Genomic DNA, 27,446 nt, shown 5'->3' with positions numbered 1-27,446 from the left:
GTTTCCCCCAGACATGATGCTGCCCCCACCATGATCACTGTAGGGATGATATTGGGCAGATGATGGGCAGTGCCTGGTTTCCCCTAGACATAATGCTGCCCCCACCATGATCACTGTAGGTATGATATTGGGCAGGTGATGGGCAGTACCTGGTTTCCTCCAGACATGATGCGGCCCCCACCATGGTCACTGTAGGGATGATATTGGGCAGGTGATGGGCAGTACCTGGTTTCCTCCAGACATGATGCTGCCCCCACCATGATCACTATAGGGATGGTATTGGGCAGGTGATGGGCAGTGCCTGGTTTCCTCCAGACATGATGCTGCCCCCACCATGATCACTGTAGGGATGGTATTGGGCAGGTGATGGGCAGTGGCTGGTTTCCCCCAGACATGATGCTGCCCCCACCATGATCACTGTAGGGATGGTATTGGGCAGGTGATGGACAGTGCCTGGTTTCCCCCAGACATGATGTGGCCCCCACCATGATCACTGGACGGATGGTATTGGGCAGGTGATGGGCAGTTCCTGGTTATATCAGACCAGAGAATCTTGTTCCTCACAGTCTGATTCTTTAGATCCTTTCTGTAATCTCCAGGCTCTTTCATGTGTTATTACTGAGGAGGCTTCTTTCTGTCCTGATTGTGGAAGCTGCAGTGATGGTTTTGGGACTTTTGGATATTTCTCTCATCTCTACACAGGATCTTTGGGGCTCAGCCATAGGGACCATTGTTTTCTTGGTCTCCTGTCTCACCAAGACCATTCTCCCCCGATTACTCAGTTTGGGGGTCGGCAGCTCTAGGAAGAGTCCTGGTTGTTCCTTCTTCTTCCATGTAAGAATTATGGAGACCACTGAGCTCTTGAGAACTTTCAGTTTTATTTTTCTAAGAGCTGTGGTCCATTCTCTCTATCACCCAAGTACAAGAAGAAGTGTAAACGAGTTACACCTGCGGTCCATCACAAGCCCTTCTCCAGTCTTTTGGCAGTGCCCCTTTGAACAGGGTCTATTGAACGCCCTTGAACTTACCCTTGAATAACTTATCGTACCAGTTGGTGCTTTATGGCCTTTTTCCTGGGGTTCACGTCATGGAGGCCATCCAGGAGGCCTGCGCCTTATGAACTGTTTTAAGGACTCTATATTGCTGATCCACAGCCGGCTTAGAGTCTATTCCATCTTTGACAGTCTGGACGTCAATTAAGAAGAGGACTAATGCCCCTCTGCCTCCCAAACTCCCCATATATTTGCTGAATAGTGTGGCCTTGTGATCTGCCCCTCCCTACCCCCATAGACTTCAACCCCCTCCCTGATCACAGACTGTAATATGTTGTTGTTTTTCGACTTTGTTTCTTCGATAATGTGTAGCATGTGATATAGTGTATAGCTTAGGGAACCTGTGCTTTATATTGTGCTGTCATGTATATAATGGAATACAGGAGTGTTAGTGTAACATTTGGTACAATGTATAGTGTTGGGAACCTGTGCTGTATATTGTACCGTCATGTACACAGTGGGGCAAAAAAGTATTTAGTCAGCCACCAATTGTGCAAGTTCTCCCACTTATAAAGATGAGAGGCTGTAATTTTCATAATAGGTTATAACCTCAACTATGAGAGACAGAATGAGAAAAAAAATCCATAAAATCACATTGTCTGATTTTTAAACAATTTATTTGAAAATGATGGTGGAAAATAAGTATTTGGTCACCTACAAGATTTCTGGCTCTCACAGACCTGTAACTTCTTCGTTAAGAGTCTCCTCTGTTCTCCACTCGTTACCTGTATTAATGGCCCCTGTTTGAATTTGTTATCAGTATAAAAGACACCTGTCCACAACCTCAAACAGTCACACTCCAAACTCAACTATGGCCAATACCTAAGTGCTGTCGAAGGACACCAGAAACAAAATTGTAGACCTGCACCAGGCTGGGAAGACTGAATCTGCAATAGGCAAGCAGCTTGGTGTGAAATGAACAGTGGGAGCAATTATTAGAAAATGGAAGACATACAAGACCACTGATAATCTCTCTTGATCTGGGGCTCCACACAAAATCTCACACAGTGGTGTCAAAATTATCACAAGAACGGTGAGCAAAAATCCCAGAACCACACAGGGGGACCTAGTGAATGACCTGCAGAGAGCTGGGACCAAAGTAACAAAGGCTACGCCGCCAGGAACTCAAATCATGCAGTGCCAGACGTGTCCCCCTGCTTAAGCCAGTACATGTCTGGGACCGTCTGAAATTTGTTAGAGAGCATTTGGATGATCCAGAAGAGTATTGGGATAATGTCATATGGTCAGATGAAGCCAAAGTAGAACTTATTGGTAAAAACTCAACTCGTCGTGTTTGGAGGAGAAAGAATGCTGAGTTGCATCCAAAGAACACCATACCTACTGTGAAGCACGGGGTGGAAACATCATGCTTTGGGGCTGTTCTTCTGCTAAGGGACCAGAACAACTGATCTGTGTAAAGGAAAGAATGAATGGGGCCATGTATCGTAAGATGTTAAGTGAAAAGCTCCTTCTATCAGCAAGAGCATTGAAGATGAAACGTGGCTGGGTTATTTAGCATGATAATGATCCCAAAAACACCTCCCGGGCAACGAAGTAGTGGCTTCGTAAGAAGCATTTCAAGGTCCCGGAGTGGCCTAGCCAGTCTCCAGATCTAAACCCCATAGAAAGCCTTTGGTGGGAGTTGAAAGACTTTGTTGCCCAGCGACAGCCCCAAAACATCACTGCTCTAGAGGAGATCTGCATGGAGGAATGGGCCAAAATACCAGCAACAGTGTGTGAGAACCTCGTGAAGGCTTACAGAAAGCGTTTGACCTCTGTCGGTGCCAACAAAGGGGATAGAACATGAACTTTAGTTATTAACCAAATACTTTTTTCCCACCATACTTTGCAAATAAATTCTTTAAAAATCAGACAATGTGATTTTAAGGATTTTTTTCCTCATTATGTCTCTCATAGTTGAGGTTATAACCTATGCTGAAGATTACAGCCTCTCCTCTTTATAAGTGGGAGAACTTGCACAATTGGTGGCTGACTAAATACTTTTTTGGCCCACTGTATAATGTATGCAGGAGTGTTATGGTAACATGTGGTACGATGTATAGTGTAGGGAACCTGTGCTGTATATTGTACTGGCATGTATATAATGTATGCAGGAGTGTTAGTGTAACATGTGGTACGATGTATAGTGTAGGGAACCTGTGCTGTATATTGTACTGGCATGTATATGATGTATGCAGGAGTGTTAGTGTAGTATGGGGTATAGTGTATAGCGTAGGGAACCTGTGCTGTGTATTGTACTGGCATGTATATGATGTATGCAGGAGTGTTAGTGTAGTATGGGGTATAGTGTATAGCGTAGGGAACCTGTGCTGTGTATTGTACTGTCATGTATATAATGTATGCAGAAATGTTAGTGTAACATGTGGTATGATGTATAGTGTAGGGAACCTGTGCTGTATATTGTACTGTCATGTATATAATGTATGCAGAAATGTTAGTGTAACATGTGGTATGATGTATAGTGTATGGACACATATGCTGTATATTGTGCTGTCATGTATATAATGTGTGCAGGAGTGTTAGTGTAGCATGTGGTATGATGTATAGTTTAGAGAATCTGTGCTGTCATGCTTTGTGTGATTGTAATTTATTGAATGACTTGTAATGACTGACTGATCAATAAAGCTCTTGTCCAATCAGCTTAATTTACCCAGGGTGACTCCGATCAAGGTGGAGAAACATCTCAGAGATGATCAAGAGAAATGGGAGGAGCCAGATATAGAGGTCACATGTCATAGTAAAGTGTCTGGATGAATATCTACTCAAATGTTTTCCCTATGCAATTTTTAGTGTTTTTTACATGATCTCATCTTCTTTCCATCCAGGTCCCTAATATATATGATCAGCTGATATCCTGTATATAAGAGAATATTCCTGATCAATGATGGAGAAGGACAGAGACAAGATGGCGGAGAGGATAATACACCTCACTATAGAGATACTCTTCCAGCTTACCGGAGAGGTGAGGGATTCTGGGAGTGATGTCACATGACCTCATTCTTCTCTATGGTAATCACATGATATGACTGGAGAGGTGAGGGATTCTGGGAGTGATGTCACATGACCTCATTCTTCTCTATGGTAATCACATGATATGGCTGGAGAGGTGAGGGATTCTGGGAGTGATGTCACATGACCTCATTCTTCTCTATGGTAATCACATGATATGGCTGGAGAGGTGAGGGATTCTGGGAATGATGTCACATGACCTCATTCTTTTCTAACGTAATCACATGATATGACTGGAGAGGTGAGGGATTCGGGGAGTGATGTCACATGACCTCATTCTTTATGGTAATCACATGATATGACCGGAGAGGTGAGGGATGCTGGGAGTGATGTCACATGACCTCATTCTTCTCTATGGTAATCACATGATATGACTGGAGAGGTGAAGGATTCTGGGAGTGATGTCACATGACCTCATTCTTCTCTATGGTAATCACATGATATGACTGGAGAGGTGAGGGATTCTGGCAGTGATGTCACATGACCTCATTCTTCTCTATGGTAATCACATGATATGACTGGTGAGGTGAGGGATTCTGGGAGTGATGTCACATGACCTCATTCTTCTCTATGGTAATCACATTATATGACCGGACAGGTGAGGGATTCTGGGAGTGATGTCACATGACCTCATTCTTCTCTATGGTAATCACATGATATGACTGGAGAGGTGAGGGATGCTGGGAGTGATGTCACATGACCTCATTCTCCTCTATGGTAATCACATGATATGACTGGAGAGGTGAGGGATTCTGGGAGTAATGTCACATGACCTCATTCTTCTCTATAGTAATCACATGATATGACTGGAGAGGTGAGGGATTCTGGGAGTGATGTCACATGACCTCATTCTTCTCTATGGTAATCACATGATATGACTGGAGAGGTGAGGGATTCTGGGAGTGATGTCACATGACCTCATTCTTCTCTATGGTAATCACATGATATGACTGGAGAGGTGAGGGATTCTGGGAGTGATGTCACATGACCTCATTCTTCTCTATGGTAATCACATGATATGACTGGAGAGGTGAGGGATTCTGGGATGTATGTAGTGATATGTATTATTGTGTCCCCATAACCAGGATTACACGGTGGTGAAGAAGACCTCTAGGGGGCGCCATCAGGCCCCTGTGTGTGAAGGATGGGGAAGAACCCTGAGGCCAATCCCGGGGCCTCCACCTCACTCCCTGATACATGAGGAGATGAATGAGCAGAAGATCCTAGAACTCACCAACAAGATGGTGGAGCTGCTGACTGGAGAGGTGACCCTGCTGGGAATGCTGGGACATTATACAGTAACGCTATGAAGGGATGGGGGTGATGACTGTATCATTGTGTGTGTCAGGTTCCTATAAGGTGTCAGGACGTGGCCGTCTATTTCTCCATGGAGGAGTGGGAGTATTTAGAAGGACACAAGGATCAGTACATAGCGGACATAGTCATGATGGAGGATCAGCAGCCCCTCACATCAGCAGGTAATACACATGACTATATACACACCGCACACTGCATTTATTCTATATACACAATGGATTCACTCACTGGATGTGTTTCCTACAAAACCAGAGAGATGTCCCCGTCCTCTTCCTCCAGAGGATTCTTCAGAAGGAGATGACAATGTCCTCCAGGATTATCAGGTAGATAAGGGAGAGAAGGTTCCATGATATGTTCCCTATGATGTGTAGAAGAGCTGGGAGGCTCCTGTGCTCAGGATCAGTTCATCTAGAACATTCCATGTCACTTCTACAATATTTCTTTCACAGCTTATGGATCAGAGTAAAGATGTGAAGAACATTAATGCTCCAGACATAATGGTGAAAGAGGAGACAGATGTGAGGGGTGATGATCCGTGTACAGAGGACATCCCTACAGCGCCCCCGCCAGGTCAGTACTGATCACTGACTGCACACAACACTCACACATTATACTCACCAGGTCAGTACTGATCACTGACTGTACACAACACTCACACATTATACTCACCAGGTCAGTACTGATCACTGACTGCACACAACACTCACACATTATACTCACCAGGTCAGCACTGATCACTGACTGCACACAACACTCACACATTATACTCACCAGGTCAGTACTGATCACTGACTGTACACAACACTCACACATTATACTCACCAGGTCAGTACTGATCACTGACTGCACACAACACTCACACATTATACTCACCAGGTCAGTACTGATCACTGACTGCACACAACACTCACACATTATACTCGCCAGGTCAGTACTGATCACTGACTGTACACAACACTCACACATTATACTCACCAGGTCAGTACTGATCACTGACTGTACACAACACTCACACATTATACTCACCAGGTCAGTACTGATCACTGACTGCACACAACACTCACACATTATACTCACCAGGTCAGTACTGATCACTGACTGTACACAACACTCACACATTATACTCACCAGGTCAATACTGATCACTGACTGCACACAACACTCACACACTATACTCACCAGGTCAGGACTGACCACTGACTGCACACAACACTCACACATTATACTCACCAGGTCAGTACTGATCACTGACTGTACACAACACTCACACATTATATTCTCCAGGTCAGTACTGATCACTGACTGTACACAACACTCACACATTATACTCACCAGGTCAGTACTGACTGCACACAACACTCACACATTATACTCACCAGGTCAGTACTGATCACTGACTGCACACAACACTCACACATTATACTCACCAGGTCAGTACTGACCACTGACTGCACACAACACTCACACATTATACTCACCAGGTCAGTACTGATCACTGACTGCACACAACACTCACACATTATACTCACCAGGTCAGTACTGATCACTGACTGCACACAACACTCACACATTATACTCACCAGGTCAGTACTGATCACTGACTGCACACAACACTCACACACTATACTCACCAGGTCAGGACTGACCACTGACTGCACACAACACTCACACATTATACTCACCAGGTCAGTACTGATCACTGACTGTACACAACACTCACACATTATATTCACCAGGTCAGTACTGATCACTGACTGTACACAACACTCACACATTATACTCACCAGGTCAGTACTGACTGCACACAACACTCACACATTATACTCACCAGGTCAGTACTGATCACTGACTGTACACAACACTCACACATTATACTCACCAGGTCAGTACTGATCACTGACTGTACACAACACTGACACATTATACTCACCAGGTCAGCACTGACCACTGACTGTACACAACACTCACACATTATACTCACCAGGTCAGTACTGATCACTGACTGTACACAATACCCACACATTATACTCACCAGGTCAGTACTGACTGTACACAACACTCACACATTATACTCACCAGGTCAGTACTGATCACTGACTGTACACAACACTCACACATTATACTCACCAGGTCAGTACTGACCACTGACTGCACACAACACTCACACATTATACTCACCAGGTCAGTACTGATCACTGACTGCACACATCACTCACACATTATACTCACCAGGTCAGTACTGATCACTGACTGCACACAACACTCACACATTATACTCACCAGGTCAGTACTGATCACTGACTGTACACAACACTCACACATTATACTCACCAGGTCAGTACTGATCACTGACTGCACACAACACTCACACATTATACTCACCAGGCCAGTACTGGTTGTACACAACACTCACACATTATACTCACCAGGTCAGTACTGATCACTGACTGCACACAACACTCACACATTATACTCACCAGGTCAGTACTGATCACTGACTGTACACAACACTCACACATTATACTCACCAGGTCAGTACTGACTGTACACAACACTCACACATTATACTCACCAGGTCAGTACTGATCACTGACTGTACACAACACTCACACATTATACTCACCAGGTCAGTACTGATCACTGACTGCACACAATACTGAGACATGGGCGCATGGCTGTGTTGTCACGATCACTTCCTCAGAACACTGGAGCACCTAAATACTCCTTTAAAGGAGTACTCCACTGCTTTACTTCTTACTCCTTATCCACAGTATAGAGGATGTGTCTGATCATTGGGGGTCTGAATGCTGGGAGCCGTCACCATCTCCTGTATGGGACCCGGAGTGAGAATCGACACAACCCCTCTATGCATCTCTATGAGAGAGCTGGAGATACACAAGATCTGTGCTCGTGTATCTCTGGCCCTCCCTTAGCATATAGTGGATAAGGAGTAAAGTAGCAGAATTCTCCTTCAAGGTTATTATTATTATTTTTTTTGCAGATTACTATTCCGGTAGCTTGGAGGAACATTTAATTTTTTCACCCTTTAAGGCAGAAGATGATGGCCTCACACGAGATATATATAAAGAGCATGGAATTATCCCAGATGAGTCCTCAGCCCTTCACAGCAAAGATCCATCGACTGGTCCTATTATACAGGTTCTATCTTCTGATTCATCACAGGGCGTTAATAAAAGTCAAGAATGGGGTGGTAACCCACAAAGAGCCCACACGGGGGAGAAGCTATATTCATGTTCAGAATGTGAGAAATGTTTTAACCAGAAATCAGATCTTGTTAGACATCAGAGGAGCCACACAGGGGAGAAGCCATTTTCATGTTCAGAATGTGGGAAATGTTATACCGTGAAATCAAATCTTGTTAAACATATGGCTTTTCATACCGGGGAAAAGCCATTCACATGTTCTGACTGTGGGAGATGTTATAGCGTTGAATCCAATCTTGTTAAGCATCAAAGAATTCACACAGGAGAGAAGCCATTTTCATGTTCAGAATGCGGCAAAAGTTTTAACCATAAGTCAGATCTTGTTAGACATCAACGAAATCACACAGGGGTTAAGCCATTTTCCTGTTCAGAATGTGGCAAAGGTTTTAATCAAAGATCAGATCTTGTTCGACATCAAAGAAGTCACTCGGGGGTGAAGCCTTTTTCATGCTTAGAATGTGGGAAACGTTTTATTCAGAAATCAAATCTTGTTACGCATCAAAGAATCCACACAGGGGAGAAGCCGTTTTCATGTTCAGAATGTGGAAAACGTTATAATGTTAAATCAGAGCTTGTTACACATCAGAGAATTCACACAGGAGAGAGGCCATTTTCATGTTCAGATTGCAGTAAATGTTTTAACCAGAAAACAGATCTTGTTAGACATCAGAGAATTCACACAGGGGAGAAACCATTTTTATGTTCAGAATGTGGGAAATGTTATAGCGTTAAAGCAAATCTTGTTACACATCAAAGAATTCACACAAAGGCGAAGCCATTTCCACGTTTAGATTGTGGAAAAAGTTATCAAATGAAACCAAGTCTTGTTACACTTGAGAAAATTCAAACAGAGAAAAAAACATTCCCATGTTCAGAATGTGGGAAACGTTATAGCGTTAAAGCAAATCTGGTGACACATCAGAGAATGCACGCTGGGGAAAAACCATTTTCATGTACGCTGTGTGGCAATTTTTTTACCCAAAAATCAGATCTTGTTAGACATCAGAAAATTCACACAGGTGTAAAACCATTTTCCTGTTCAGAATGTGGTAAATGTTTTAACCAGACATCGGATCTTGTTAGACATCAGAAAAGCCACACAGGGGAGAAGCCATTTTCGTGTTCAGAATGTGGGAAATGTTTCATCCAGAAGTCAAACCTTGTTACACACCAGAGAACTCACTCCAAGGAGAAGCCATTTTCATGTTCAGACTGTGGGAAATGTTTTACACGGAAATCAATTCTTGTTGACCATCAAAAGAACTCACACCAGGGAGAAACCTTACGCATGTTAAGTATGTGGGAAATGTTTAATACACAAATTACATCCTCCTAAGAATTGAAGGACTCATCAGACAAATAGGCAATTTATATTTAACTTATTGACAAATAATAATATGATAAAATACAGTTACAGTTAAAGTCTTGTGTCTTACAAGAGAAAGGGAAGCCACAAGAGGTGACACGTGTGGACGCAGGATGTCCTGCACATATCGCTGAGCTGTTTTTGTTCCTCTTATCACCACTAGGGGTGATTTAACCAATCATTTGTAGATGACCTTTGTGCTTAGGGGGGGGAGATTTATTTAAAATGTGTCCAGATGAAAAGTTGCCCAGTGGCCCATAGCAACCAATCAGCTCGCCTCTTTAATTTTTAGCTAGGCCTTTACAAAATGAAAGAAGCGATCTAATTAGTTGCTATGGGCAACTGGGCAACTTTTCCTTTGCACAGGTTTTGATAAATCTCACCCAGGGTCTTTGTCTTGCTGCATGATCCTCGTTCTCTTGAGTTTTAGGCCATATTTTCCTCTAGAATGTGCTGCTATAATTCAGAATTCAGGCCCAGGCCATGCGAGTACCACATAGTGTTTACAGATTGTATGATGTTTGCTGGAATGCTTTATTTTGGTCTACTTTGTCTTGTCATTGTGATCTTTAGCAAACTGCAGATGGGCAGCAGTGTTCTTTTTGGGCAGCAATGTCTTTATCCTTGTAATCCTGTCGTGCAGACCATTCCATTGTAGCTCAGTGTCCTCCTGATGGTGGACTCACCAATATTAACTAATGCTGGAGGATCTTTCTGTTACCTTTCCACATATTTCCTCAGTAAACCAATGACCAATTCTAAGATCTTTGACTTATTTGTTTCATTTGGTTCTCTTTATATTCCTTTTGGAAGTCGATGTAGTTTTAGATTAAATATATGCCGAAATATAGGGAATCGGCTTTTATTTCCCCTTCAGACGATCTCCGTTCATGGAGCAGGAAGCCAAAGAAGCTGTGCTGCCCGGCTATGAAAAGTCTTCACGCCCCTGAAATATTAGAATATATTTGTGATGTAAATTCTGTTCTCCCTGTGTAGAGATACATCAGAATCACCATATAAGATAAAGCAACATACTCCTTATGTATAATCACCACATCTCACCGTACAATCACCGCATCTCACCGTACAATCACATGTATAATCACCACATCTCACCGTACAATCACATGTATAATCACCACATCTCACCGTACAGTCATATGTATAATCACTACATCTCACCGTACAATCACATGTATAATCACCACATCTCACCGTACAATCACATGTATAATCACATCTCACCGTACAGTCATATGTATAATCACTACATCTCACTGTACAATCACATGTATAATCACATCTCACCGTACAATCACATGTATAATCACTACATATCACTGTACAATCACATGTATAATCACTACATCTCACCGTACAATCACATGTATAATCACCACATCTCACCGTACAATCACATGTATAATCACTACATCTCACTGTACAATCACATGTATAATCACTACATCTCACCGTACAATCACATGTATATTCACCACATCTCACTGTACAATCACATGTATAATCACCGCATCTCACCGTACAATCACATGTATAATCACCACATCTCACCGTACAATCACATGTATAATCACCACATCTCACCGTACAGTCATATGTATAATCACCACATCTCACCGTACAATCACATGTATAATCACCACATCTCACCGTACAATCACATGTATAATCACATCTCACCGTACAGTCATATGTATAATCACTACATCTCACCGTACAATCACATGTATAATCACCACATCTCACCGTACAATCACATGTATAATCACATCTCACCGTACAATCACATGTATAATCACATGTATAATCACTACATCTCACTGTACAATCACATGTATAATCACCAAATCTCACCGTACAATCACATGTATAATCAACACATCTCACCGTACAATCACATGTATAATCACTACATCTCACCGTACAATCACATGTATATTCACCACATCTCACCGTACAATCACATGTATAATCACCAAATCTCACCGTACAATCGCTTGTATAATCACTACATCTCACTGTACAATCACATGTATAATCACCAAATCTCACCGTACAATCACATGTATAATCAACACATCTCACCGTACAATCACATGTATAATCACTACATCTCACCGTACAATCACATGTATAATCAACACATCTCACCGTACAATCACATGTATAATCACTACATCTCACCGTACAATCACATGTATAATCACTACATCTCACTGTACAATCACATGTATATTCACTACATCTCACCGTACAATCACATGTATAATCACTACATCTCACCGTACAATCACATGTATATTCACTACATCTCACCGTACAATCACATGTATAATCACTACATCTCACCGTACAATCACATGTATAATCACTACATCTCACCGTACAATCACATGTATATTCACTACATCTCACCGTACAATCACATGTATATTCACTACATCTCACCGTACAATCACATGTATATTCACCACATCTCACCGTACAATCACATGTATAATCACATCTCACCGTACAATCACATGTATAATCACCACATCTCACTGTACAATCACATGTATAATCACTACATATCACCGTACAATCACATGCATAATCACATCTCACCGTACAATCACATGTATATTCACCACATCTCACCGTACAATCACATGTATAATCACCAAATCTCACCGTATAATCACATGTATAATCACCACATCTCACCGTACAATCACATGTATAATCACTACATCTCACTGTACAATCACATGTATAATCACTACATCTCACTGTACAATCACATGTATAATCACCAAATCTCACCGTACAATCACATGTATAATCACCACATCTCACCGTACAATCACATGTATAATCACTACATCTCACCGTACAATCACACGTATAATCACTACATCTCACTGTACAATCACTTGTATAATCACATCTCATCGTACAATCACATGTATAATCACCACATCTCATTGTACAATCACATGTATAATCACCACATCTCACTGTACAATCACATGTATAATCACTGCATCTCACCGTACAATCACATGTATAATCACCAAATCTCATTGTACAATCACATGTATAATCACCACATCTCACTGTACAATCACATGTATAATCACATCTCACCGTACAATCACATGTATAATCACCACATCTCACCGTACAATCACATGTATAATCACCACATCTCATTGTACAATCACATGTATAATCACCACATCTCACTGTACAATCACATGTATAATCACATCTCACCGTACAATCACATGTATAATCACCACATCTCACCGTACAATCACATGTATAATCACTACATCTCACCGTATAATCACATGTATAATCACCACATCTCACCGTACAATCACATGTATAATCACCAAATCTCACCGTACAATCGCATGTATAATCACATCTCACCGTACAATCACATGTATAATCACATCTCACCGTACAATCACATGTATAATCACCACATCTCACCGTACAATCACATGTATAATCACCAAATCTCACCGTACAATCACATGTATAATCACATCTCACCGTACAATCACATGTATAATCACTACATCTCACTGTACAATCACATGTATAATCACATCTCACCGTACAATCACATGTATAATCACATCTCACCGTACAATCACATGTATAATCACTACATCTCACCGTACAATCACATGTATAATCACTGATGACACGGAAAAGTATCACATGGAGTCAGTTCTGAGGATGTGTTTGTGGTCTGAGTGTTCTATGTAGTCTGCAAATGTTGTATGTGGGAGACCAGGGTTCTAATCCTGCTTCCCTTCTTTGTTACAAGATAATACTTTTTTTTTTTTTCATTGTAACCTGTTCTCTTCCATCTTTCTAATGACATTAAGAATCCTTCACTTATCCCTCAGGGCACTGAGTGGCACAGGGTTTAAAGAGCCAAAAGAACCCACTAAAGTGCTGTAGACCAGTGTTTCCCAACCCAGTTTTTTCAGTTACTCCATTGGAATAGAACAGTGAAAAATTAAAATCTTGGACTGTTGGTGTGCCTTGAGGACTGGGTTGGGAAACACTGCTGTAAACTACAATATAGCTGCTCTATCAGGGACATTCTTTCTAATAAAAAAAAAAAAACACTTAAGGCATCTATAAAGAAAAAACTCAAGAGAAAATATAGATAGTTGGTTTTCTCAATCCAAAAAATGATAAAGATATCCCTTGGTGAGAGTAAATAGTATATAGCATAAGCGAAAGATCACCAATAAGGTTTAGATATCAAATCTTAATTTAATTAGTTGATAAAATTGTTATCAAAAAGTGTTAACTAATAATGGGAAGGGGGTGAGGGTACAGGTGAGTGCCTACACTCAGAGCCCTACCTATCTAGGGGGGGCTCCTAAACTAAGTGTGGATAGGAATAGGGGGCATAGAGACAATACATACAGATAAGTTAGCCTCTTCTACCAAAGCGTTTCGCCTAATGTAGATACATAGGCTCATCAGGGGACAAGAGGACAACAAATATATACAACGATAATAAGATATTGGTACATTAAAGCATTAGTGGGTTAACACTTAGATACTAAACGATTAACATAGGACAGATACATTCAGATAGGTAAAGATAGGTAAAAATTGGTCTCAGTGGTCAGGGACAGTCAAACTTGAATATATGTCGTCAGTATCTAAATGTCAAGGTATAGATGAATAGAGACATTTAGAAATGGGATATAGGATAAAGTATCAGACATAAATGATGTGTAACAATGTCCTATACAGGTTAAAGTGATAGTAGAGAAATAATCTTCAGAGTATTTCTAGGTTCACTCCATGTAATATTTCATGCTGCAAGAAACAAATTACAGGACGTGAGACATCCAATCTCATAGGATATTCATAGAGATTCCAAATCGTATAACAATTTATCTTACCACAGATGTTAATGTGTGGTGGGCGCCATGATCAATAGAAAATGGTGATAGACCAAAGAGTAACGTTAGGTCTAGACAAAAAAGATAAACGCAAAAATTGTAGTATACAACCACAGTATAACACCAAAGAATAAAAGACATTGAAGCCATCGCATACCCTGATACGGAGACCTGTACATGTTAGATATCCCATATAGACCAGATTCGATTGGTTCCAGATCTAAATTGATGACTGTGAACCCAAAATTGAGATCAGAATCAATTCATATTTTCCATGTGTTTCAATAGAAATATATATAATGATAAAGTAATATGATAAGATAAAAATGGGAGCCAGTTACACTGACCTGTCCACAGCCAATAGATAGAGTCAGCGTGTACATAGATAAAGTCAGGCCCATCAGCCCGAGGCGAATCCCAGGTAGCTGAAGAAAAATGAGGCCAAATCAAAATAGAAGGAAGCTGTATGGACAATCAATAAATAAGGTGCATAGTATAACTCCTTAAAATACCTTATTAGATGGAGGTATGATATCTGCTACCGAGGATGGTGAGCACCAGCACGCTGCTGGATACCGTGGCTCACCCGGCGTTTAAATAGAGCTCCCGGGCGTCTTTGATGATGCTGCTTCCTGTATGTGGAACGCAGCAAAGACGTCATATCCGGGGAAATGACCCGCAGGGAAGACAGATAGCGGCGCTACTTACAATATGTGGAGCGCAACCGGAAGTGCACTGTGGTTCAATGGACCGCAGAACAAAACAGCTCCTAATGCCTGGAAAGCAAAGGGACGTAACTTCTGGTCCCCGTGGACCGCAAGAAAGGTGTAGTTAGAGTTAGGTAATAACCGCCAATAGCCCAGATGCTGACATAAATCAACACCATAACATGTCACATCACATCGGATTGCGATGTATAGACCGGCGTGACAGTCCCAAGTAATATAGAAAAAGAAATAGATAATAAATAAAATAAAAATAAACAGGATAAGAAGAGCACAATAGGGGCAACAAGAGCCTTCCTGAAAAAAATATATTAAACACACATGGAAAATTATTGATAGTTTGTCTGTTCAAGCACCACTGGGGCCCAACGATATAGATGGCATGCAATTAATATAATGAGGGATAATGGGGGGGGGGGGGAGCACAATGAACAATCCCATGACCTCTTAGGGTAATCGACGATACTTTAGATGAATGATGCAAATGAAATCGCATCATTGAGTCCGAAGGGGACATAAGTCCTCAACTGATAAATCCATTTGGTCTCTATTTGTAGAAGTTTTGTGTCTAAATCCCCACCCCTACTATCTAGTTGGACCGTAGTAACACTCTGGAACATTAGATTACAAGGAGAGTCTGGGTGGAAAAGATGCATATGATTAGATAGGGTTTTATCCCTTTTGTTTTTAATGTCCCCTATGTGTTCAAGAATACGTCGTCTAAGTTGTCTACTAAAGAAGGAACATGAACCATGAAGATCGGTGCAGACATTTGATGGATCTTTGTTGTATCCTTTTTTCTTCTTTCTCTTGATGTTCCCCATTGATGTGTCTATTCTTAGGACATTTATAGTCACTGTTGTGTCTCTTCCATTATTTTTGTTACTGTTGACACTGAGAAGTATCAGCCAAGGTCTTCAGTTCTGTCTATAGGTCAGTGGTCTGAGTGGTCTATGTATAACATGGGTGACCAGGGTTCTAATCCTGATTCCTTCTTATGTTACAAGGAAATTCATTTATTTACATCACAACCTCTTCTCCTCCTCCTCGATAATGACATTGGGAAACCTTCACCTACTTCTCAGGCCAGGAGTTGGCTCCGATGGATAAAGCACCAGCTGACACAGCTGAGATGATGAAGTCCATGGTATAAATCCTGGAGTCCCTTGTCTCAATACTGTGAATGCCAAGTACAGTATATAAGCTATGGGTCCTGTTTGTGCTTGGGACTCTCATACTCTACTTCAATTAATAATCAAAATTCTGCATAACACCTGAGCTGTCATGCTGCCTGTTGACAGGTTGTACATTTTGGTAAACATGACATTTAGATTTGATCCTATAGAACTAACTATAGGTTCCAGCCCTGAATAGGACTGCACTATATGAGCTATTGTGCAGTCAGCATGATAGCTCATGGGGTATGTGCTCTGCCTGTCTTGATGGAGACCTGGGTTCAAATCCTCAGATATTTGTTAGAATTTATCTGTTGAACAATCTCTGTAGTTTAGGGTTAACCCCAGGTGTAGAAGGTAATTTGTAGATTATTTTCACCTAGGATTAAAATATCCTCAAGAGGATTTTGGACTCTCAGCTGCAGGGATGGTTCTACAGCTGACACTCAACCAATCTTAGAGGATTTGAACCTGTGTCACCATCATGAGAGGCAGAGCACATACCACATGAGCTATCACACTGCCTGTACCAGAGCCCATATAGTGCAGTCCTATTTAGGGCTGGAACCCACAGTTAGTTCTATAGGATCAAGTCTAAATGTCATGTTTACCAAAAAGAACAACCAGTCAACAGGCAGCATGACAGCTCAGGTGTTATGTGTGCTGCCTGCCATGATGGAGACCCAGGTTCAAGCCTTGTAAGGTTCCAGTGAGTGTAAGCTGTAGGATCAGCTAAGGAGTCAATACATGAACACAGCTCTTGGGAGAGTGTTAAACCTGATGGCAGGCCTTTATAGAGTATGTGGGAAGAGACAAGTAAGATGCAGAAATTTTGCCTAAGTGTCAACACTTAGGCAAATAGTTAATTGAAGTAGAGTATGAGAGTCCCAAGCACAAACAGGACCCATAGCTTATATACTATACTTGGCATTCACAGCATTGAGACAAGGGACTCCAGGGTTTGAACCATGGACTCCATCATCTCAACTGTGTCAGCTGGTGCTTTATCCCTCTGAGCCAACTCCTGGCTTGAGAAATAGGTGAAGGTTTCCCAGTGTCATTACTAAGGAGGAGAAGAGGTTGTGATGTAAATATAAGGAGGAAGCAGGATTAGAACCCTGGTCACCCATGTTAAACATAGACCACTCAGACCACTGACCTACAGACAGAACTGAAGACCTTGGCTGTTACTTCTCAGTGTCATCAGTAACACAAATAATGGAAGAGACACAACAGTGACTATAAATATCCTAATAGACACATCAATGGGAAACATCAAGAGAAAGAAGAAAAAATGAGATTCTATTCCATATTTTGAACCAGTGTCTCCAGGACCTTAGGCAATTCTTCTGGCTCTTTAACCCCTGAGCTACAAGTGAAGGGTTTTCAAATGTCTTTATAAAGAAAGAGGAGAACAGGTGGGGATATATATAAATCAGCTTGTAACCAAATAGGAAGGTAGGATTAGAACCCTGGTCACCCACATATAATGTATAAAGACAGCTTAGACCACTGACCTATATGGAGAACCAGCAACCTCAGGTGACACTTCTCAGTGACATCAGTCAAAGAAAGAAGTGTTACATGAGAGCAATCACAACCTTGTGACCCCTTCTCTTCCATCTTGGTGATGACATTAAAGGGGTACTCCGTTGCTAGACATCTTATCCCCTGAATATTCATGTGTTCAATGTTCAGAACGCTGGGTTTGGGGAGGCCATGGACGTGAAGTCACACCACACCCTCCTCGTGACGTCACGTTCCCTTCCATAGACATGAATGGAGGGGGCCTGGCACAACGTCACGAGGGGAAGTGGCATGACGTCATGACCCCGGCCTCCCCTCACACATCCTTGTATACAGAAAAATGAAAAGTTATAGGGATCAGAAGAGGAAGATTTTAAACTCTTGGGGACCAAGGGCGTACCTAAACGCCCTGGTCCCACTCCCCTTCTATGACGCAGGGTCACGGGCTGGCCCCGTGTCAAAGGTCGGGACCCGTGTCTAATGCTGGACATTACTGATCGCGGTGATGCCCAGCATTAACCCCTTAGACGCAGAGATCAAAGTTGTTCGCAGCATCTAAAGTGATAGTAAACCTTTCCTGGCAGCTCAGTCAGGCTGTTCTGGACCGCCACGGTGAAATAGCAGCATCCCGAACAGCTGAGAGGAAGGGGGAGGGTCCCTACCTACCTCCTTGCCGTCCAATCGGTGATCTGCTGCTTCATGCCCGAAATCCAGGCTGGAGCAGCAGTGCCGATAACACTGATCAATGCTATGCTGTGGCAGAACATAATACAGTGTAGGCAATCAGAAGATTGTATGTTATAGACCCCAATGGGGGCTAAAAAATGGTGTTAAAGTTTGAAAAAAGTTAATAAATATGATTTAACCCCTTCCATAATAAAAGTTAAAATCACCCCCCCCCCCCACTTTTCCCAAATTCCATATAAAAAATATGTAAACATAATAAAACTAAACATATATGGTATTGCTGCATACGTAAATGTCTGAATTATAAAAATATAATGTTAATTAAACCACATGGCCAATGGTGTATTTTTGGTAATTTTGTATACCCTTAAAAAATAAAATAAAAAGTGATCAAAAAGTCCCATGAAAATAAAAATGGCTGTGCAAAAAATGAGCTTTCATACATCCCCATATAGAGCTGTGTGTATACAGTATACGGTGTAGAGCTGTGTGTATACAGTATACGGTGTAGAGCTGTGTGTATACAGTATACGGTGCAGAGCTGTGTGTGTATATAGTATATGGTGTAGAGCTGTGTGTGTATATAGTATATGGTGTAGAGCTGTGTGTATATAGTATACGGTGTAGAGCTGTGTGTATATAGTATACGGTGTAGAGCTGTGTGTATATAGTATATGGTGTAGAGCTGTGTGTGTATATAGTATATGGTGTAGAGCTGTGTGTATATAGTATATGGTGTAGAGCTGTGTGTATATAGTATATGGTGTAGAGCTGTGTGTATATAGTATATGGTGTAGAGCTGTGTGTATATAGTATATGGTGTAGAGCTGTGTGTATATAGTATATGGTGTAGAGCTGTGTGTATATAGTATATGGTGCAGAGCTGTGTGTGTATATAGTATATGGTGTAGAGCTGTGTGTATATAGTATATGGTGTAGAGCTGTGTGTGTATATAGTATATGGTGTAGAGCTGTGTGTGTATATAGTATATGGTGTAGAGCTGTGTGTGTATATAGTATATGGTGCAGAGCTGTGTGTATATAGTATATGGTGTAGAGCTGTGTGTATATAGTATACGGTGTAGAGCTGTGTGTATATAGTATACAATGCAGAGCTGTGTGTATATAGTATACAGTGTAGAGCTGTGTGTGTATATAGTATACGGTGTAGAGCTGTGTGTGTATATAGTATATGGTGTAGAGCTGTGTGTGTATATAGTATATGGTGTAGAGCTGTGTGTGTATATAGTATATGGTGTAGAGCTGTGTGTATATAGTATATGGTGTAGAGCTGTGTGTATATAGTATATGGTGTAGAGCTGTGTGTATATAGTATGTGGTGTAGAGCTGTGTGTGTATATAGTATATGGTGTAGAGCTGTGTGTATATAGTATATGGTGTAGAGCTGTGTGTGTATATAGTATATGGTGTAGAGCTGTGTGTATATAGTATATGGTGTAGAGCTGTGTGTATATAGTATGTGGTGTAGAGCTGTGTGTGTATATAGTATATGGTGTAGAGCTGTGTGTATATAGTATATGGTGTAGAGCTGTGTGTGTATATAGTATATGGTGTAGAGCTGTGTGTATATAGTATATGGTGTAGAGCTGTGTGTGTATATAGTATATGGTGTAGAGCTGTGTGTGTATATAGTATATGGTGTAGAGCTGTGTGTGTATATAGTATATGGTGTAGAGCTGTGTGTATATAGTATATGGTGTAGAGCTGTGTGTATATAGTATATGGTGTAGAGCTGTGTGTATATAGTATATGGTGTAGAGCTGTGTGTGTATATAGTATATGGTGTAGAGCTGTGTGTGTATATAGTATATGGTGTAGAGCTATGTGTGTATATAGTATATGGTGCAGAGCTGTGTGTATATAGTATATGGTGTAGAGCTGTGTGTGTATATAGTATATGGTGCAGAGCTGTGTGTATATAGTATATGGTGTAGAGCTGTGTGTGTATATAGTATATGGTGTAGAGCTGTGTGTATATAGTATATGGTGTAGAGCTGTGTGTGTATATAGTATATGGTGTAGAGCTGTGTGTGTATATAGTATATGGTGTAGAGCTGTGTGTGTATATAGTATATGGTGCAGAGCTGTGTGTATATAGTATATGGTGTAGAGCTGTGTGTGTATATAGTATATGGTGTAGAGCTGTGTGTGTATATAGTATATGGTGCAGAGCTGTGTGTATATAGTATATGGTGTAGAGCTGTGTGTATATAGTATATGGTGTAGAGCTGTGTGTGTATATAGTATATGGTGTAGAGCTGTGTATATAGTATATGGTGCAGAGCTGTGTGTATAGTATATGGTGTAGAGCTGTGTGTATATAGTATATGGTGCAGAGCTGTGTGTATATAGTATATGGTGTAGAGCTGTGTGTGTATATAGTATACGGTGTAGAGCTGTGTGTGTATATAGTATACGGTGTAGAGCTGTGTGTGTATATAGTATACGGTGTAGAGCTGTGTGTATATAGTATATGGTGTAGAGCTGTGTGTGTATATAGTATATGGTGTAGAGCTGTGTGTGTATATAGTATATGGTGTAGAGCTGTGTGTGTATATAGTATATGGTGTAGAGCTGTGTGTATATAGTATATGGTGTAGAGCTGTGTGTGTATAGTATATGGTGCAGAGCTGTGTGTATATAGTATACGGTGTAGAGCTGTGTGTATATAGTATACGGTGTAGAGCTGTGTGTATATAGTATACGGTGTAGAGCTGTGTGTATATAGTATACGGTGTAGAGCTGTGTGTATATAGTATATGGTGTAGAGCTGTGTGTATATAGTATATGGTGTAGAGCTGTGTGTATATAGTATATGGTGTAGAGCTGTGTGTATATAGTATATGGTGTAGAGCTGTGTGTGTATATAGTATATGGTGTAGAGCTGTGTGTGTATATAGTATACGGTGTAGAGCTGTGGTGTAGAGCTGTGTGTATATAGTATATGGTGTAGAGCTGGGTGTATATAGTATATGGTGTAGAGCTGTGTGTGTATATAGTATATGGTGCAGAGCTGTGTGTATATAGTATATGGTGTAGAGCTGTGTGTGTATATAGTATACGGTGTAGAGCTGTGTGTGTATATAGTATACGGTGTAGAGCTGTGTGTATATAGTATATGGTGTAGAGCTGTGTATATAGTATACGGTGTAGAGCTGTGTGTATATAGTATACAATGCAGAGCTGTGTGTATATAGTATATGGTGTAGAGCTGTGTGTGTATATAGTATATGGTGCAGAGCTGTGTGTGTATATAGTATATGTTGTAGAGCTGTGTGTATATAGTATATGGTGTAGAGCTGGGTGTATATAGTATATGGTGTAGAGCTGTGTGTATATAGTATATGGTGTAGAGCTGTGTGTATATAGTATATGGTGCAGAGCTGTGTGTATATAGTATATGGTGTAGAGCTGTGTGTATATAGTATATGGTGCAGAGCTTTGTGTGTATATAGTATATGGTGTAGAGCTGTGTGTATATAGTATATGGTGTAGAGCTGTGTGTATATAGTATACGGTGTAGAGCTGTGTGTATATAGTATACGGTGTAGAGCTGTGTGTGTATATAGTATATGGTGCAGAGCTGTGTGTATATAGTATATGGTGTAGAGCTGTGTGTATATACTATATGGTGTAGAGCTGTGTGTATATAGTATATGGTGTAGAGCTGTGTGTATATAGTATACGGTGTAGAGCTGTGTGTATATAGTATACGGTGTAGAGCTGTGTGTGTATATAGTATACAGTGTAGAGCTGTGTGTGTATATAGTATATGGTGTAGAGCTGTGTGTGTATATAGTATATGGTGTAGAGCTGTGTGTGTATATAGTATATGGTGTAGAGCTGTGTGTATATAGTATATGGTGCAGAGCTGTGTGTATATAGTATATGGTGTAGAGCTGTGTGTATATAGTATATGGTGTAGAGCTGTGTGTGTATATAGTATATGGTGTAGAGCTGTGTGTATATAGTATATGGTGTAGAGCTGTGTGTGTATATAGTATATGGTGTAGAGCTGTGTGTGTATATAGTATATGGTGTAGAGCTGTGTGTGTATATAGTATATGGTGTAGAGCTGTGTGTATATAGTATATGGTGTAGAGCTGTGTGTATATAGTATATGGTGTAGAGCTGTGTGTATATAGTATGTGGTGTAGAGCTGTGTGTGTATATAGTATATGGTGTAGAGCTGTGTGTGTATATAGTATATGGTGTAGAGCTGTGTGTATATAGTATATGGTGTAGAGCTGTGTGTGTATATAGTATATGGTGTAGAGCTGTGTGTATATAGTATATGGTGTAGAGCTGTGTGTGTATATAGTATATGGTGTAGAGCTGTGTGTGTATATAGTATATGGTGTAGAGCTGTGTGTATATAGTATATGGTGTAGAGCTGTGTGTGTATATAGTATATGGTGTAGAGCTGTGTGTATATAGTATATGGTGTAGAGCTGTGTGTATATAGTATATGGTGTAGAGCTGTGTGTATATAGTATATGGTGTAGAGCTGTGTGTGTATATAGTATATGGTGTAGAGCTGTGTGTGTATATAGTATATGGTGTAGAGCTATGTGTGTATATAGTATATGGTGCAGAGCTGTGTGTATATAGTATATGGTGTAGAGCTGTGTGTGTATATAGTATATGGTGCAGAGCTGTGTGTATATAGTATATGGTGTAGAGCTGTGTGTGTATATAGTATATGGTGTAGAGCTGTGTGTGTATATAGTATATGGTGTAGAGCTGTGTGTGTATATAGTATATGGTGTAGAGCTGTGTGTGTATATAGTATATGGTGTAGAGCTGTGTGTGTATATAGTATATGGTGCAGAGCTGTGTGTATATAGTATATGGTGTAGAGCTGTGTGTGTATATAGTATATGGTGTAGAGCTGTGTGTGTATATAGTATATGGTGCAGAGCTGTGTGTATATAGTATATGGTGTAGAGCTGTGTGTATATAGTATATGGTGTAGAGCTGTGTGTGTATATAGTATATGGTGTAGAGCTGTGTATATAGTATATGGTGCAGAGCTGTGTGTATAGTATATGGTGTAGAGCTGTGTGTATATAGTATATGGTGCAGAGCTGTGTGTATATAGTATATGGTGTAGAGCTGTGTGTATATAGTATATGGTGTAGAGCTGTGTGTATATAGTATATGGTGTAGAGCTGTGTGTATATAGTATATGGTGTAGAGCTGTGTGTATATAGTATATGGTGCAGAGCTGTGTGTATATAGTATATGGTGTAGAGCTGTGTGTATATAGTATATGGTGTAGAGCTGTGTGTATATAGTATATGGTGTAGAGCTGTGTGTGTATATAGTATACGGTGTAGAGCTGTGTGTGTATATAGTATATGGTGTAGAGCTGTGTGTGTATATAGTATATGGTGTAGAGCTGTGTGTATATAGTATATGGTGTAGAGCTGTGTGTGTATATAGTATATGGTGTAGAGCTGTGTGTGTATATAGTATATGGTGTAGAGCTGTGTGTATATAGTATATGGTGTAGAGCTGTGTGTATATAGTATATGGTGTAGAGCTGTGTGTATATAGTATATGGTGTAGAGCTGTGTGTATATAGTATATGGTGTAGAGCTGTGTGTATATAGTATATGGTGTAGAGCTGTGTGTATATAGTATATGGTGCAGAGCTGTGTGTGTATATAGTATATGGTGTAGAGCTGTGTGTATATAGTATATGGTGTAGAGCTGTGTGTGTATATAGTATATGGTGTAGAGCTGTGTGTGTATATAGTATATGGTGTAGAGCTGTGTGTATATAGTATATGGTGTAGAGCTGTGTGTGTATATAGTATATGGTGTAGAGCTGTGTGTGTATATAGTATATGGTGTAGAGCTGTGTGTGTATATAGTATATGGTGTAGAGCTGTGTGTATATAGTATATGGTGTAGAGCTGTGTGTGTGTATAGTATATGGTGTAGAGCTGTGTGTGTATATAGTATATGGTGTAGAGCTGTGTGTATATAGTATATGGTGTAGAGCTGTGTGTGTGTATAGTATATGGTGTAGAGCTGTGTGTGTATATAGTATATGGTGTAGAGCTGTGTGTATATAGTATATGGTGTAGAGCTGTGTGTATATAGTATATGGTGTAGAGCTGTGTGTATATAGTATATGGTGCAGAGCTGTGTGTGTGTATAGTATATGGTGTAGAGCTGTGTGTATATAGTATATGGTGTAGAGCTGTGTGTATATAGTATATGGTGTAGAGCTGTGTGTGTATATAGTATATGGTGTAGAGCTGTGTGTGTATATAGTATATGGTGTAGAGCTGTGTGTGTATATAGTATATGGTGTAGAGCTGTGTGTGTATATAGTATATGGTGTAGAGCTGTGTGTGTATATAGTATATGGTGTAGAGCTGTGTGTGTATATAGTATATGGTGTAGAGCTGTGTGTGTATATAGTATATGGTGTAGAGCTGTGTGTATATAGTATATGGTGTAGAGCTGTGTGTGTATACAGTATACAGTGTAGAGCTGTGTGTATATAGTATACAGTGTAGAGCTGTGTGTATATAGTATACGGTGTAGAGCTGTGTGTATACAGTGTAGAGCTGTGTGTATATAGTATACAGTGTAGAGCTGTGTGTGTATATAGTATATGGTGTAGAGCTGTGTGTATATAGTATACAGTGTAGAGCTGTGTGTATACAGTATACGGTGTAGAGCTGTGTGTATATAGTATATGGTGTAGAGCTGTGTGTATATAGTATATGGTGTAGAGCTGTGTGTGTATACAGTATACAGTGTAGAGCTGTGTGTATATAGTATACAGTGTAGAGCTGTGTGTATATAGTATACGGTGTAGAGCTGTGTGTATACAGTGTAGAGCTGTGTGTATATAGTATACAGTGTAGAGCTGTGTGTATACAGTATACGGTGTAGAGCTGTGTGTATATTTCCATATGATCCAGGAAGAAGCAGCACAGCCGGGAGCCTGTCTCCGCCCACACATGTGACTGGTCACATGACAGCGGGTCCTTCCTGTACACGGTCAGGTATGTGGAGGTCCCCGCTCGGTGTGGGTGATGAAGCTCCTCACTGCGGTTCTCACATCAGGAGTCTCCAGTAGAGGCGGTCATCTCCTCCTCCTGTGGGGAACTCAGGGACCTCTCATGGGGGGGCGGGGATTTATTCTTACCCAGCAGCCTATCAGCAATGAGCTCCAGGAGACACATGACCAGGGAGCGAGCGTCATCTCCAGAGCAGCCACTAGAGGGCGCAGCAGATGACTCAAACTTTCTTTAAATACTATAGCAGTGGTCTCCAAACTATGTACCTCCAGATGTTGCCAAACTACAACTCCCAGCATGCCCGGACAGCCAACGGCTGTCCGGGCATGCTGGGAGTTGCAGTTTGGCAACATCTGGAAGTCCATAGCTTGAAGACCACTTTTTAATAATTTAGTCCAATGTGGGGGTCACTACTGTAATTGTCTCCCCATCATTGTGCTGCTGAGGGATCACAGGGAAGATCATATTTAAAGTGGAACGTGTCCCCTGATTAGATACAGATACTGAACCATGTGAGGCCGGGGGGGGGGGGGGGGGTCTAGAGCCGGGGCACTTCTGTACTCACAGACAAAACCTGTATAGAGGAAGAGTTGACCAGTTGCCCATAGCAACCAATCAGATGGCTACTTTCATTTTTCAGAGGCGTTTATGAAAATGAAAGCAGCGATCTGATCGGTTGCTATGGGCAACTTCCTCTATACAGGTTTGGATGAATTTCCCTCACTGAGTGGGCGCACGGGCACTATCGCCTTCACCTTGTGGCACTCACCCTTGGGGTCCCGGCCTTCTGGCAGTATATCTGCGCATTCACTTATTTCTTTCTTTTTGTCACTGTGTCACTTTTTGCGTGTTGTGTCCTCAGGATTGTCAGGGTGCGGGGCCCTAGGGGAGGTGTGTGCGGCCATCAGGTTCCTCACCTACCTGCAAAAACCTGGGTGCCGACCTAATGGTGGATGGTCGGGGGGGATTACAGGACAGGATAATAATGGTATAAGGGGGGATTACAGGACAGGATAATAATGGTATGGGGGGGACTACAGGACAGGATAATAATGGTATAAGGGGGGATTACAGGACAGGATAATAATGGTATGGGGGGGATTACAGGACAGGATAATAATGGTATGGGGGGGATTACAGGACAGGATAATAATGGTATGGGGGGATTACAGGACAGGATAATAATGGTATGGGGGGGATTACAGGACAGGATAATAATGGTATGGGGGGATTACAGGACAGGATAATAATGGTATGGGGGGATTACAGGACAGGATAATAATGGTATGGGGGGGATTACAGGACAGGATAATAATGGTATGGGGGGATT

General features: G+C 41.1%; 2 protein-coding genes across 4 annotated transcripts in view; one reads left to right on the top strand and one right to left on the bottom strand.

Annotated features, from left to right (window-relative positions):
* The window catches only part of LOC130297709 (zinc finger protein ZFP2-like), a 31,397-nt gene extending 20,174 nt beyond the window's left edge, over window positions 1–11,223 (top strand). For 2 of the 3 annotated variants that reach the window (XM_056550479.1, XM_056550480.1), the window contains exons 2-7: window positions 3,899–4,035; window positions 5,168–5,347; window positions 5,431–5,560; window positions 5,652–5,722; window positions 5,849–5,969; window positions 8,401–11,223. In XM_056550479.1, coding sequence (XP_056406454.1) covers window positions 3,955–4,035; window positions 5,168–5,347; window positions 5,431–5,560; window positions 5,652–5,722; window positions 5,849–5,969; window positions 8,401–9,959 — 2,142 coding nt within the window. In that variant the 5' untranslated portion in view covers window positions 3,899–3,954 and the 3' untranslated portion in view covers window positions 9,960–11,223. Of the gene's footprint in view, window positions 1–3,713; window positions 3,798–3,898; window positions 4,036–5,167; window positions 5,348–5,430; window positions 5,561–5,651; window positions 5,723–5,848; window positions 5,970–8,400 lie in introns of all 3 variants that reach the window. The other variant, XM_056550478.1, reaches the window with a different exon arrangement.
* LOC130297660 (oocyte zinc finger protein XlCOF7.1-like) overlaps window positions 1–27,446 on the bottom strand; it is a 96,448-nt gene that overhangs the window by 35,260 nt on the left and 33,742 nt on the right. The window contains exons 11-12 of the mRNA XM_056550371.1: window positions 16,379–16,557; window positions 14,939–15,009 (exon numbers count right to left, since the gene is read on the bottom strand). Of these exons, the coding sequence (XP_056406346.1) occupies window positions 14,939–15,009; window positions 16,379–16,557 (250 nt within the window). The remainder of the gene's footprint in view (window positions 1–14,938; window positions 15,010–16,378; window positions 16,558–27,446) is intronic.

Source organism: Hyla sarda, chromosome 13 (assembly GCF_029499605.1).
Source record: "Hyla sarda isolate aHylSar1 chromosome 13, aHylSar1.hap1, whole genome shotgun sequence".
NCBI classification, from domain to species: Eukaryota; Metazoa; Chordata; class Amphibia; order Anura; family Hylidae; genus Hyla; species Hyla sarda.
The sequence above is the reverse complement of the archived record's forward strand: the minus strand, read 5'-3'. Positions and strand labels throughout refer to the sequence as shown.